At 42.2% G+C, this 15,267-nt stretch overlaps 1 protein-coding gene across 4 annotated transcripts in view; it reads right to left on the reverse strand.

Moving 5' to 3' along the window:
- Tenm2 (teneurin transmembrane protein 2) overlaps positions 1-15,267 on the reverse strand; it is an 884,372-nt gene that overhangs the window by 157,541 nt on the left and 711,564 nt on the right. For all 4 annotated transcript variants that reach the window (XM_076855696.2, XM_076855695.2, XM_076855694.2 and 1 more), the window contains one exon: positions 10,314-10,519. In XM_076855696.2, coding sequence (XP_076711811.1) covers positions 10,314-10,519 — 206 coding nt within the window. The remainder of the gene's footprint in view (positions 1-10,313; positions 10,520-15,267) is intronic.

The raw sequence follows: 15,267 nt of genomic DNA on the forward strand, positions 1-15,267 counted from the left end.
CCCGCCCTGTGCAGCACCTCAGGGTCCTCTTACTTGAGGGTGCCACTTGTCCAGTCCCCTTCTTCTTAAAGGAGAGCCACACCTTTGATCTGTGTCCACAGTACACACCTTGAGTGAGCATTTCTTGAGCACAGAAAGGGATTGATTTTAGATTTTTGTCTTCCCACAAGGTCACGCCCTCATCATGCTGCCTTTTGATCCATCCCAGGAGCAGGGTAAAAGGTATTGCTCCGTAGACCAAGCGAGACAAGTGGTGACCCCTGACAGCCTTACGGTCAAGGTCAGTGCAGCCAATGAGCATCTCTGGGCTGCCCCGGGGATGCACAATGGCTGCTGTGTCAGGAAGCTGGGAGGGGGGACGTCTTGCCTCCCAGGGCCCTGCTGATGCAATTTCTTATTTACTGCACCTTCCCATCTAATTGTCTTTAGCCGACGGTTTATCACAAATGTCACGTTTGGCTCTTTGCCTTCCCAAGATCAATAGGTGGGTCTCAAGGGGGCTGGTTGGGAAAATGTATCAAATACATCACCAAGGAGAGAAGGGATGGAGGATGTGTCCAGGTGCAAAATGACCTCCCTGGCACCAGAGAGGAACAGAATCACAAGCCTGGGCTGGCCTCTCGAGAACCACAGTGGAAGCTTGTGCCAGCCTCAGTGTGACCCTGGGCAAGCCCGAGTGTCTGCTCCCTCATCCCCAAGTGGACACACTAAAGACCCCCCCCAGCTCTGAAGAAAGGAGGATTGGCTATTTTTTTTTTTTTAAGACTAGACTATTTTTGAAGCATTTAAAATGAGTTTGTGGAAGAATATCCAGGGTTGAAAAGATTTCCTTCTCCCTTAAGCAAAGATCCAGGGTGAAAATGACACATGTGTTTGGATTCTGTATTTGTAAAAATGATTACTAGATGTGAACAGAAAACTGGAAAATAAACTAAAATGTTAGTCTTTTCTATTTTTTTTCCTCTCAGCACCATGTATGACTACAGAATGACAAAAACACAAATCAAAACTATCTTCTAAAAAAGCCATTGAAATTTGGTTTGTGTGGGGGCTCGGGTGATGGATACTCTGAGAAATCTGACAATGGATGCCACCATTTCTATCTGCGAGCCTGAGTCTGAGTGCTTTTTAAAGGTTTTTCTCATTTGCATCTGACAATCTTGCTATGGGCACATCATATCGTCCCCGTTTTACAGAAGAGGTAATGAGGCACAGAGCTGTTGAGTGAGTGACTTGTCCAAGGTCACACAGCTTTGAGGATGGTCGTCAATGAGGACCAGGTGTTTGGGAGTGGATCGCTTCTTTATGCCCATGGTGTCCTGTGGCTAGAAGAGCTCCATCAACCTTTCACAGAAGGCTTACTTAAACATCATTTTAAAAATATATATTTAAGTATCTTTAAAAAATCATAATTAAGCCCCACACTGATTTGATTGATATCATGGCATCTAGTTATCTGAGGATATTTGGAATGAATACGAGGCCACTTAAACTTTGGCACTTAACGGATGGCAAACTGATTAGGACTTTATCTTGCAAAGGGAAACTCTGGAATTAAAAAGTTTATTTCGTCTCATACTCAGGAAGATCTGGTTATATCTGCAACAGTGCTGTAGTCATGAGAATGCATACTGAGTTTTCTTCTATACACAAAAATGTGACACCAAACACTTCATTTGACCTCGGCTCCCTTGGTCACCAAACACATTCCATTTGCAGAGATGTCCAAGGAGGAGTACTACATGCATCTTAGAATCAATGGGAGACACACGGACAATACAGGAGGGCTTCAGCCTGACCAGCCCAGCACAGCTAGAGGGACATTTCTGTAAGCACGGTGACATCTTCATGCCAGCCCCAGCATCTCTTCTTAAAATGTTTCCATAATCATCCTCTTGAAGTGATCCACTGGGCACCCTCAGCCAGACCCACATGGGCCAAGGCTTCTGTCCTGATCCATTGCAGAGACTTTCCAAAGTACTTTCATTGGCTCTTAACAATTCTTGGTTTTTGGCATGAGCTGTGATCTTACGATGTGGTTTACATTGATGCCGATGCTGCTGGATGTGACTGGGTACCGGGACAGGGTGTCTGATTGCTGTGCCCAAGGGCTGCTTTGTGACCCCAATCTGCCTTCATCTGTGAAGTGGGGGGTGCTACAATAGAATGGACCTCATAGGGCTGACCAGGAGGGCAAACTAAGGCAACACACATGGCTGGTCCTGGGACACAGCAGCCCTCTGTAGTGACGCCAGGGGTGGTACCATTCTCGGTGGGCAGAGATGCTGGTGTTAAATGGGGAGGCTCTCTGAGTAGAGAGCAGTTTCATAAGCAGCCAGATGAATGACGAATGAACATTGGTTTCTTATCATTGTTTTTCTTCCTTGCAAAAAACACTCTCACTGAGAAAGGCTTCAGTGGACCTCTTGGAAGCTCTTAATTTTGTGAAGATCTTGGAACAAAGCTTTTCCCGACATCTTTGAACATAGATTTGAACTTCCGTAACTGTCACTTATTAGGAAACCTAAAGATCTGTACTGGGCTCCTTTTTGAATTCAGCCTGATGTGCGTCTGCTCAGATGAAGTCATGCAAGCGAGGATCTGGTGGATCTTGTTCAAGCAGAAGCCCAGGCTCATGTCAGGGTGTAAAACCAGGAGTGGAATTCCCAATGATGGTGAAACGGTCCCCCAAAGGAGATTATTATTAGTTTTTAAAAAGAGTGTTTCAAAATTTGGGTACAACTCCTCTACTTTTAAATCTAAGACAACGAACCTAAGCAGTTGTCAGATATTTTAAGTGACTCAACCTTGAAACAATTATTTTCTCTCACTTCTCTTTCAAGCTGTGGATCAATTTAATTGAAGAGTCTCCACAGCTCGTAAAAGAAACGATTAAAGAAAATACTGTTGCTATTCACAACTACTTAAATATATTCATTATGATTTTTTTCCCCTCAAAACTGGGCAAAGAAAACAAGGTACATAAATCAATTAAATCTTGAGAGTGACTGAGATTACAGTCATTATCTATATCCCTCCACCGCTTGTTTTACTTAAGATGGCTCAGCCATGGCACAGATTCACTTTTGGTAAAGAGAGATTGTAAAAATTAAGAGGAGTTTGGAGTATATGGGAGCAAATACCCATGCTTCCACAACTTAAATGAATAAATGTTCAGATCTTGTTGTGTTTGCTTCCTGTGTGGGTTCATGTGACAGTGTTGGGGGTTGGGGCAGGGGAGACTACCTTAACTTCAATACCTTACTATAGAGTAAAATAAGTTCTTCAACAACCTAATCCCCAGTCCTATTCTCCTTTCTGTAGCTACATCCACATACACTGTCTAGGGGTTCTACATCCATGGATTAAGCCATCTGCAGATTGGAAATATGTGGGGGAAAAAAAATCACATCTAAATTGCACATGCACATTTTTTTTTCCCTTGTCACTAGTTCCTAAACAATACAGTGTAACAATTTACTCAGCATTTGTACTGAAATGTATTATATGTCATCTCCAGATGGCTTAAAGTCTCAGGAAGGGAGTTCTAGGCACATATTGTGCCATTTTACATAGGAGACTTGAATGTTCTCAGGTTTTGATATTCTGGAACCAATCCCCCATGGAACTGAGAAATGATGCATGCGCGCGCACGCACACACACACACACACACACACACACACAGAGACATGCGTGCATACATACAAACATGCATGTACAGAGATTAACATAATGATGATGTGAACCTTATATAAATGCTATGTTAATAAATTGTCACTTTTTTCTGTTTTACACTGGGGGTTCTACATAATATTTCACTTGAAGATGAAGGTCCTTTGCTCAGCATATTGCAAGCGCCTGACCTATGGCACCCCCAAGACTATATTCAGTCTAACCAGGAGATAGGATGTAGCCCCTGACACATTCTCTCTTCTCTTTCTTTCTTTTAGGTGTGGTCTTGCTAAGTCACCCAGGCTGGCTTTGAACTTGTGATTCTACCTCAGCCCCCCACCTAGTTGGGATTACAGGATCCATGAACATGCTTGGCTTTTTCTCTTCCCTGTCCTGAGTGCCATGAACCCAAGCATTGCCCCTCTCGGGAAACCCTCAGCACCCTCCCAGTGCACGCCCCTCAACACCAGGTCTCCCGTCCATCTCCAGTGACCCAGGAGGTTTCTCTGAGCTCTCCGGAGGCTGCCCTCTGATTTGGACAGCTGTCGGGATGCCATCAGATAATCATAAGGGGGTCCACTGAGAAAGTCCTTTCCAAAAGCCCTTTTCAGTCTGTCTGCCAGAGAGGAATCCGATTGGTTTTGCAAGATCTTTCTCTGTATTTTAAGGTCTTTTGGGAAAAAAATGTTTTTTAAAAATACGCTTTTAAAGGTATGCCTCCCTTCAAAATGAAGTTGAACACCACCTTAGGGACTTTGACAGATTGCCACAGGATGTGCTGTGTAAGTGGACAGCAGGCTCTTGACCTTGGTTCCATCTTGAACTTCGTTGGAATGGGAGGCCCAGGAGAGCTGACCTACCTAGCATCTGGGCACTGGAAGGGTGGAGAGACATGGCAGGCTGATACTCAGGACAGCTGGGCACTCTGGGTCCCAGGAACCCTGTTAGTCCCACCTCTGGCTGAAGCCATGTACAGATTTACTTAGCAGGGCAAGAAAGAAGGGGACAAGAAGAGAAAGAGTTTCTTTTCCAATCATGCTGGGCAGTGGAAAGGGACAAACTGGAGCTGGCTAAGCCAACACCACAAATCGCCACCTATGAATGTGCTCTGAAGAAATGCCATTAGAAGAATCTGCTGATGAGGACATACGGGGAATGTTCGGAGCTCATTCAGTCCAAGTTCACACGTACCTCATCTGCCATATTTGCATATCTTTGGTCTGATCCTGGGGCAATTTGTGGTCTCTGAAGCAGCTCCCTGCCATTGGTGGCTGTGTTTCATGTGTGAATCGTTTTGCTTCCCATCTTGTAGAAGCAGCCTCCCGTAGTAAATTAGGGGTTGACAGCGTCTATCTTACTACCATGCAGTCCCTCGTACCTCCCCTTACTGGGAGCTGTCAGAGCTCCGGGCCCACCCTCCGCCTCTAAGTTGCTGCTGAAAGTCACTGGGCTCCTGGCTCCATCAGTCTGAGTGATGAAATAGGCATTTTTAATATTTGCTAAATAGGATTGCGGAGAAGGTGAAGTCCCGGCAGGGCTCCCAAGCGGTAACTGCATCTTGTTGTCTCAGGTTAATCATGTACCTAATTTGCCGATTATTGACTTGTTCTCGCAAAGGGTTTTACTTGGCTTGACATATCAGCAGCAATCAGTGAGGAACTGTCAAGCAAACTTGCTCACTGCCTTAACCACCCAAGATTCCGACTTGCAGCAACAGCCTCTGAGATTTCCTTTGATGCCTAGAACACTGTAGCCAGGTCAGATTATTATTTTTTTTTTCCCCCAGTCTGATCTATTTCCTTTCTACAACCAGGGTTCAGCAAATCTGACAGTTTGTAGGATTTCAAATATTTGGTAAGATGCGCTAGACTGCTGCTGTACACACATCATCCTCCTAAGAATTCAAGTTGGTAGGCTAAGAATGGCTCAAGACTGACTTTTTTTTTTTTTTTGACTGTGTCTTAAAAAACGCAATGCAGAGTGTCAAAATGTTGCATTTAAAACACAATATAATATCTACCTTTCAAACTGACAAGGCTTCAAAATTGGTAATACCTATTTTATGCAAGGGTTCAAGTAAATGAAATGGGCACTAGACAACGCTGCCGGTGGGTAGGAGTATAAATGGTGCAATCTTTCAGGGCAATTTAGCAATATGAATAAAACCCATAAGAGTTTATTTTTAGGACACGGATTGAGAAGGCAAAGACCAGCCACGAGGACAGGTATCATAGCATTTTATGTGTAAGTCATTAGGGTTTTTCATTGATATTTCTGGTGTTCTTCCTTCCAGGGACATCTTTAGATTGTACTTCCTGCTCCATTGAAGTTAGGAGGTGACTTGCTTTGGTTAATATGAGAAAGACTTCAAAGTTTATACATCACTTCCAAACAAAATTCATCAGGAATTGGTATACAGAGGAGCTGGTGATATTCCAGATAGTGAAGCCTCTGTTGGTTTGTGTCCTCAAATGAGGTCTACCTTGAGCAAAGTCCTAATGAACTGAAGAGGAATGTGAACCACTCAGAGCTAGTGACATTTGAATCTGGGTAGTTCTGAGTTGGGGCTCCTGTGTGCAATTTGGGGGCTTAACAGTATCTCTAGCTCTACCCAAGGATGCTGGTAATGATCTCCTCCCAGTTGTGACAACTCCCAAAATTTTCAAATATTGCCAAATGACCTGGGGATGAGATTGGGTATAGGCCAAAATCACCCCTGGTCAAGAGCCCTGGATACAGAGTAAACAAGAAATTGCCCTAGTTATTTTAAGCCACCAAGATTCTCAGACTGTGTTTTAATTCAGTGGATTTTTTTTTTTTAAATAGCAAAAACAATACATTAACATTTAGCCAAAGGGGACTATTTTGAAATGTGGGTATTTTTACTTTCTTCTTTGGTTGCTAAAATTTTTCTGCAATATAGATGTAGTTTGTTCTTTAGTAAGAAGAAAATAACTAGAAAATTAATTTATTTTAAAAGTCTATATTTATATAATTGCCAGTGCTTGTTAGGGTTACATATACTTTTTTTTTTTTTTTTTTTTTAGGTGCTGGGGATCAAACCCAGGTCCTCACACATGATACACAAGTGCTCTATCACTGAGCTAAACCCCTAGCACCCAATTTTTAAATGCATAATGAATCACTTGTATATAATATCTTCTTTTCACTGTGTTGGTTTATAAAGTGCTTTCTCATTCTATCTTTGTTGTTACGTAATCACAACAATGTCCTGAGGCTTAGGTCACAGGTAGAGAAGGAGACCAAGGCTATGGCAGGTTGAGGGACACATCCAAGGTCACCTGGCTACTGTGAGGCAGGGCTACATTCAGCAGTGCTCTCTTTAGCTCCAGGAATTCCTCTCCTAGACCATGTTGCCTCTGTATCTTTTGTAAAAAACCAGTTTCAAAAACTCAGCTGGGACTGGTTCTGATTCTTGGGAAATTTAAGCAGGTAAAAAAGGATTCTCCTCTGTATTTAATATCCTTGGACAAGGATACTAAACCTTATAGGCATTTGGTCAGAGCATGAGACTCTGTAAAATTTAAACATAACCATTTCATACAACACAGCCAACGGAATCCCCCCTCCCCGTCTCCACCGCCCTCTCCAGCTCACATGAGTCACCTTGGCTAGACTGCCAATCCCCATAGAACTTATGTTCCTTGATAGGATATGCCAATAGAAATGAGAAATTCTATAATAGTTTGAGACGTGAGTGAGTCACCTATCTCTGTGAAGAGCTAAGCACCGTCTCCTCCAGGAAATGTAGCTCATCAAATGGACATGAACACAAGTAATGGCAGGGAATGAATTTGGGGATGTATAAGGAGGTGTTTTCTTTTTTTGCTTTCTTTTCTTAAGTGGCGCCCCTATATTGCACCTGTCTTGTGCATTTCAGAGTATCTGCACTGTGCCTCACTTCAGTGAGCCCCCATACACCCTGAATTCCTAAACTGGCAGCTCCACCGAAACCCCAGCATGCATCCGTCTATGCCTATTCATTTCCCTCCCCTTGAGATGTGTGATGGGGCTGTCCCTGGAGCTATTTTGAGAGGATGATCACTAGAACAATCACCAGGTTGGCAGGAGATGGACAGTGTGGTACAGCCACAAAAGAAAAAAAAAAAAGACATTGTCACTGAGGACTGGACTCCTGATTGTCAGAGCAGCAGGGAAACGGGGTGGAGTGTGCTCCTGCCCGCTGTCCACCATCAGTCAGCTGCAGAGTCTTGACTTGTCTTGCTGTAATTATTGTTTTTTTTTTTTTTTCCAAGACTCTCTTTGCCAAAAGCATGCAAAAGAAGGGGGAAGAAGTGTGCTTTAAAACAATGTAGGGAGGAAATGTTTCCCCAGCATAGTTTCTTGCAGTCAACTGGCTGAGAGGAAAGTTATGCTCAGCTGTGCCCAGAGGCATGTTCGTGCTCACCTGAATCCTGCCAATAAGCACATCTCACCACTGCAAACCCGGCATGAGGCTCCAGCAGAATCACTGGAGCCTGAAGGTCAAGGAAACCACCGAACAGTCTGCATAACTTCCCAGAGCAGCACCCTGCTGCCCTGCCAGAAGCTACAACAATGCCCCCGGGACTCCTTTCTGCTGAATTCCTATCTTTTTTTTTGGGTGAGAATCTCTGTGGAGAGCAGATGTGATTTCTGTCTGAGGAGCTCTTCTCGGTCAGGGGCTGTGTTAACTCATCTCTGGATAATCAGTGCCTAGCCCAATAAATATCTTTGTGGATGGATGGATGGAGGACTCATTGATTACCATTTTACACATTGGTCCCTATAGCATGGGCTGTGTAGGGTAATAAAAACGTACACAGCCCTCCCTGCTCAAAAACGAAAGAGTCCTTTGAGTCCTCATATTGATCATTTCAGGCTATAAAGATGGGATTGCAAATAAGTTTCATCTTGAGAGTCAACACTGGTCGATTGGTAGTGGCTGCCTGGAGAGTTATGTCGGAGGTATTTGTGCACTGGGTCCAGTGAGGAAAAGTACTGTCATTGATTAGCAATGCCTGCCACAAGCTAAGGACAAGGAAAGGGTGGCCCGATAGCCTCACATTTGCCATGGTTTTAAAGCCTTAAATTCTTCCAATTGAATTTTCTAGATGAGTACCTTTCCAATACATGTCAAAGTCAGCTTCGACTGGATATACAGGTGTTCCCTCTCTACTGGTGTTTTTTCCTAATGTGCTTTATGTTTTGCTGGATTCGAGGGTAAACAAGGAAGAGAAAAGCACGTGGCTTGTCTCAGGACATATAATTATTACTGGAAAGAAAACCTAGCTAGACAGGTGTTCAATCACCCCAAATGGCATGTGTAATAAGATTTCTACCAGGACAAATTAAACAAGACTTAAGAGAAAAAAAAAAAAAAAAGTAACCCACAATATAATCTAGTCTTCTTATTTTTGGTACTGGGAATAATCTGAGCTTCACAGTGCTAAGGACTTCCCAAGGAATTGAGCAGGGGTCCAATCAGAAACCACTGTGGAATCTTGATTTGTTACATAAATTCCCATAAACAGTAGAATGTTGCCAAGTGATGTTTCAATGAATGAACTCAATAACAAAGAATCCCAAATCAACCTGCAGGGCTAGCAAAGCTAGCTTCACCAGGTAGGGATGTTACCTTTTTTAAAAATATATATGATTTCTGTAACATAAGTGTCGCTATTTTATAATTCAGAAGTTCTAGTACATTCACTGTTATGCCATCATGCCAGCCACCCAATATCAGAGCATGTCCATCATCCTAGGCAAGAAATTCCATCCCTATTAACAGTCAGTCCAATACTCTGGTAAACACGAATCCACCAATCTTCTGCTTTATGGACTTGCCTATTCTGAACAGTTCATATAAGCGGAATCATACAATATGTGGCTTTTTGTATCTGCCACTTTCCCACTAAGCATAGTATTTTCAAAGTTCATGCATGTTGTAGCTTGAAATAATGTTCCATTCCTTTCTAGATCTGAATAATCTTCCATTGTATGGCTATGTCACATTTTTTTTCTATCCATTCATCACTTGGACATTAGAGTTGATTATACTTTTTGGCTGTTCTGATAATGCTGCAATATCCATTGGCATATATTTTATAGAAAACAATATCTTGCCGGGCACGGTGGTACACGCAGCTCAGGGGGCTGAGGCGGGAGGATTGCAAGTTTAAAATCAGCCTCAGCAATTTAGCAAGGCCATTAGCAATTTAGCAAGACCCTGTCTCAAAATAAAAAAAAATTAAAAAAGGGCTGGGGATATGGCTTAGTCATAAAGCACCCCTGGATTCAATCCCTGTACCAAAATAAGTAAGTAAGTAAGTAAGTAAATAAATACATAAATAAATAAAACAAATAATAATGTTTTCAATTCTCTTTGGACACATAGTAGATGTGGCATTGCTAGGTCATTTGGTTATCCCATGTTTAACTTTGGAAGCATTGTCAACCCCTTTTGGGGACTGAAACACCATTTTCATGGCTCCTGGCAATTTACAGGGTTCCAGCTCTCTGCACCTTTGCCGTGCCTGTTACTGACAAGGCTTTAATGAGAGGTGTCCCCGTGGGTGTAAAGTGGCATGTGCATATGCATACATTTTTAAACACATAGTTACACGGATCCTGGCCATACCTGGGCATGCGATGGTGGGAGTCCCCTTCTTATATAAACACCAAAGAGAGCGTCCTTGCCCAGGGAGATGTTGAACTTTAAGAACTGAGGCTGACTGATGTGAATCTGTGACCTCCAGAACACCCCTGGAGGGACTTCCTGTGTCACCCTCCGACCAACTTCGGCTTCGCCACTGTCTATGCTGCTGTTTTTCAATGACCAGGGCACTGGAAAACAGGAAGAGACATTGAGTCAGTGACAACTATATACATTAGTCGGCTCTACATTTCTGTTTAATATGTCAGAATTATTTGTTTCAATATTAAGATTAAACATATGGCAAGAGTCTCTTGAAGTCACAGCTAAAACATTTAGATTAAGTAACAAAGTTATAAACTATATCCCAGAGCATCTAAAATCTTGGCACAAGACTTTCTAAAAATTCTGTGATTACTTTTACTGATCAAATATAATAAGATCTGGAGTCAGATAAGTACACGTGAAGCTTTCAACCACCCCATATGACTGGAATGCAAAAATTATCTACAGGGAATGGGGGAGGGTGACAATAAGATGGTTCCATATTTAATTCCTGCAGACTTTCACATTATTCTTTCAAGTACAAATAAGTCCAATAATGACACATTGGACAAAAAAATCAGTACAAATAAATAAAATAACTCAGAAGAAAATGGAGGGCTGATGGGAAGCTGAGCCGGTACTGAGTTAACTCTTTCTCAGAGAGTTACAGGGAGGGGTCCGAGATAACGTGGAAAAGCCATGCCTCTCTCGGGAACATCTCCACATCTCCACTACATTATTGGAAATTGCTTTTATTGAAAATACCAGTTGCCTATACTCAGCATCCTTTTGATCTTTAATAACAGGAGTTTGAAAAATAATCAGTTATGAAAGAGTGTGTCTTCGTAACTGTGAACTAGCTGTGTCTCCTATGCTTCTGAGGGTGATTTCCTTTACCACCATGGAATTGTGTAAAGCTGGGAGTTGCTAATAGTTGCTCAAGAAAAGAGAGCGGGGCTGGGGCTGTAGCTCAGTGGTAGAGCGCTTGCCTTGCACGTGTGAGGCCCTGGGTTCGATCCTCAGCACCACATAAAAATAAATTAATAAAGATATTGTGTCCATCTATAAGTAAAAAAGTATTAAAAAAAAAAAAAGAAAAGAAAAGAGAGAGAGTGCTTCATATTCCTGATCTCCCAAACAGGAAAAACCTAGTCAGAAATCTGTAGTGTAAAGGTCATTTGCAAGGATTTCAAATGGATTTTGAGCTTGATGGGACATATAAAACACATATCTTATCACCTGCCTATCTTCTTCAGAACTTCTAAACCAAGTGAAGACAAACAGAAAGAATGAAAGCATCAGGGGTCTTTCTCCTCTGGGTATTGGTCACGGAGGTGGCCCTGCAGCTTAAACACCTTTTCTAGCCTGAGTGTGGAGGAAGTTCCCCTCTGTAATGTTTAGAATCTTGAAAATATTTGTTCATATCTGGTCACCACACATTGCAAAGGGTTTGGGATGGTCAGGAGAAATGATAAAATCGACAAAGACCAGTGTGTAAGGTGAACAAACTCATCCACCTCTGCAGAGCTTGCTCCTCTGCTATCTCGCTACAGCATTAAGACAAGACTCATGTGATCTTGGCCTCAGTTTTCCCATCATAAAATAGAAAGGTGACATTTTTAGTCTCGGAAGCTCTTGCATATCTAAATTAAAAAAAAAAAAAAACAACAATCACAGAGTGACTTGAATGTACAAATTTATTTTCTCCTCTTTTTTTTTTTTTTCCTTTAACACATGATAGGACAACTCCATTTTATTGTGCTCAAGAGTGGGTCAAATAAATCCAAGATAAAGTAGGAGAATCACTGGTTTGGATCTTCTGAGATACTTCTGACCTCTAGGATGGTCAAGTTAGGAACTGAAGTTTGGAAATCTCATTCCACAACATATTTAAGAAAAGAAACACCAGAAGTCATGAGCAGTTTGGATCTTTAGGTGGGGACTGCAGGTTTTATCCCACACCTGAACATCTTAATGCTGGCTAGAGTTTCTACCGGGCACTGATACAGACCTGCGGGGGGAGGAATATGTGTCAGTGTTTTAAAGCAGGGACCCTCCCGGCAGAGAAGGCCTGGGTGCGGATTTCGGCTTTAATGCTTCTGTCTTTGTCTCAGTGTCCTCTCGTGTCCAGTTGGGGGCACTGTTACTATTTTTTGTCTGGTTACTATGAGGAATTACTGAGTTAATCCATGCAAAACTCATAGAATAATTTCTGGCACAAAATAAGTCTTCTTATTATTGCTAAGGCTCTAAGCCCAAAGACAATGTGGTTTATTGGGGGGGGGGGTGCTGAAATCATGGCAGGTCCAGGGGGAAATATTTATTATCAGAAGTTGATCAGAAGATCTGATTACCATAAGTTAGAAACTAATCTTTACTTCAAAATGCTGCTTTTGATGGATACCACCCTGCCCCAAATTAAGATTTTGGGGGAAGGAATATAATCAAAAGGAAACCGTAAGAAAGAGAGAGAGGAAAAAAAAAAAACTTCTGAAAAAGAATACTTTGGAGGTCTTTGATAGAGATTAAAAGCCATCCTAGCAACGTGTATGGCAACAAGTTGAAGGAGTGCACTAAAAATAAAAAAGAACTTTAAAGACATCATATCTTGAACCTTAATGAGATGTGCCTGCCTTCATGTCTGCGGGGCTTTCAGGGTTTGCAGGGCCAATGGCAGCATGTGACAAAGAGGCAGGAAATTGGCACCCAGGAGACCTCTGAGCTACTGTGGAAACCAACATGAATTTTGATCACATCAAGACAAATTCGGATGCTGGAGATACCCAAGGAGGCTGGCCTCCAGAGAATCTTTGCTCTGGAGAAACTCAGATATGGAGGCTCATAGGTCTGGTTCTTATACTAGTGGGATCTCTTCCCTCTTTTACTAGACCCCGGATTTAGGATACTGAGCTCAGTAAATTGATTACTACTAACAGTGAGTACAGGGCACCTTCCCAGTGACCACCACCCTAAGGTTTCAGATGCTCCCTTCCTTCGTATCCCATCCACCAAAGAGGTGATGCACCTGGGGTGTAAAGTACAAGTTTTTGGAACCACAGAACGGGGCTCAAATCCCAGCTCTACTTCTTCCACACTGTGTGACCTCCAATAATTTGCTGAACCTGTCTGGGCCTCCAATCCTTTTTTTGTGAAATGAGAACCACAGTAATACTACCTCACAGAATAGGGTAACAAGTGGACCCATAAAGAAGATTCAGTGCAGGGCCTCGCACGTAGTAACAGTAAAATAAATGCTATCTAGTTACGTGGAATGAAATAAAAGAAGGAAAAATGATACAGGAAAGCATCTGGCTTTCTTTACAAAATAAAGGATCTTTTTTTTTAAAAAGAAAACTCTGTGTATATATGATAAACATGTAAGTATGTGTGTGTGTGTGTGTGTGTGTGTGTGTGTGTAAGTGTATGTCCACTGCAAGAATCTAATTCTTTTGGAATCAACTTTTAACCATGAGAACAAGCTTAACCTAGGGAACTGGGGCCTGACCCAGGTCAAGTTCACTGTTACAGCCAAGCTGTCCTTTCCCTCATGACACCATTGCTGCTCCTGTGCAGACCACACAGGTTCAGCTCTGTGTTGGTGTTTCTGCAACAACTTCACCTCCTTCTGCCTCAGCTGGTAACATGGCTGGTGGCATCTAGACTTGCTTTTGGTGTTTTCCTCCAGTTCTCCCACTGGACACTGTGCTCCCTGGGGTCAGGCAGAGCTGTGGTGTCACCTCAGGGGCCCTGGGCTGAGCTCCTGGCCATCCGTGTGTGCTCTATACCATGCTGCTGAGCAGCAGCCAGCTCCACCTGCGCATCTGGTGGGTATTTTAACTACACGATGACCACGTAAAGGAGCTTTGTAAAGCTGCATGAAAATGGAACTTAGATTAAAAAAAAATAGATTTACCTTTGAGAGCTTATGTGGCATTTACTATTTGAAGAAAATTCTTTATAAAATCTTTTTAAGAGTTATGAAAAAACTTCAAATTTATCTTTTGTGTGAAATAAACAAATACTTTGGGGAGATGCAATACAGTAGAAAAGTCCTTTAGATTAAGAAACCCAAATCGGGGGCTCTGCCCTGATACTTAGTGACCTTGAGCCTTTGGTGGAAGGAATGGGTGGGAATGAGCTTTCTGCTGATGGACTTCCATTCTCATTACCAAGAAGCTGTGGGTTGAGAAGATCTAGCTCTCAAGGTTTTCATGGCCTTGCCTACAGGAGACGTTTGGACTCAAAGATGTCTTAAGTGGCCTACAGAGGACCAGGAGGGCCATCTTCTCAGTGTGTCCAAGACTGTGCGAGACAGTGTGCAGGGGCCAAAGGGGGAGGAAGTGTTAACAGAAAGCCTTTATGGCTGGTTGGTTACAGGTGACTTTACTTTTAATAAACTTGATGCATTTAACATACTGTATCCATACTATTAAATAGCTAGAGACTGCTTTCACAGTGAATTCTCCAGATGTGTGACTACTGCATTAGGCTTTGCAAAAAGGGGTTTTCATTCTGCCCACATATAAGTACACATACATACTGTATCTGTGTGTGTATGTGTATGTACATATATGTAGTACATATATAACTATATATGTATGTATATTTAATTCTCATCTTGAAGTAATTTCAGATTTACAAAAAAAAGAACAAAAGCATCACTAAGAATTCCTATAACCATCAACCCAGATACCACAAATGTCATATATATTGGCTTTATCATTCTCTCTAAATACATATATGCGCATATATATGTATAGTATATACGCATATATATATTTGTATATGTAGTAGCTCTCTGCATCTGTGGGTTCTATATCCACAGGTTCAAAAAACTGCAGATCAAAATTATTCAGAAAAAATTGAACATGTACTAAATATGTGCAGATTTTTT

Source organism: Callospermophilus lateralis, chromosome 5, assembly GCF_048772815.1.
Source record: "Callospermophilus lateralis isolate mCalLat2 chromosome 5, mCalLat2.hap1, whole genome shotgun sequence".
Lineage (NCBI taxonomy): Eukaryota > Metazoa > Chordata > Mammalia > Rodentia > Sciuridae > Callospermophilus > Callospermophilus lateralis.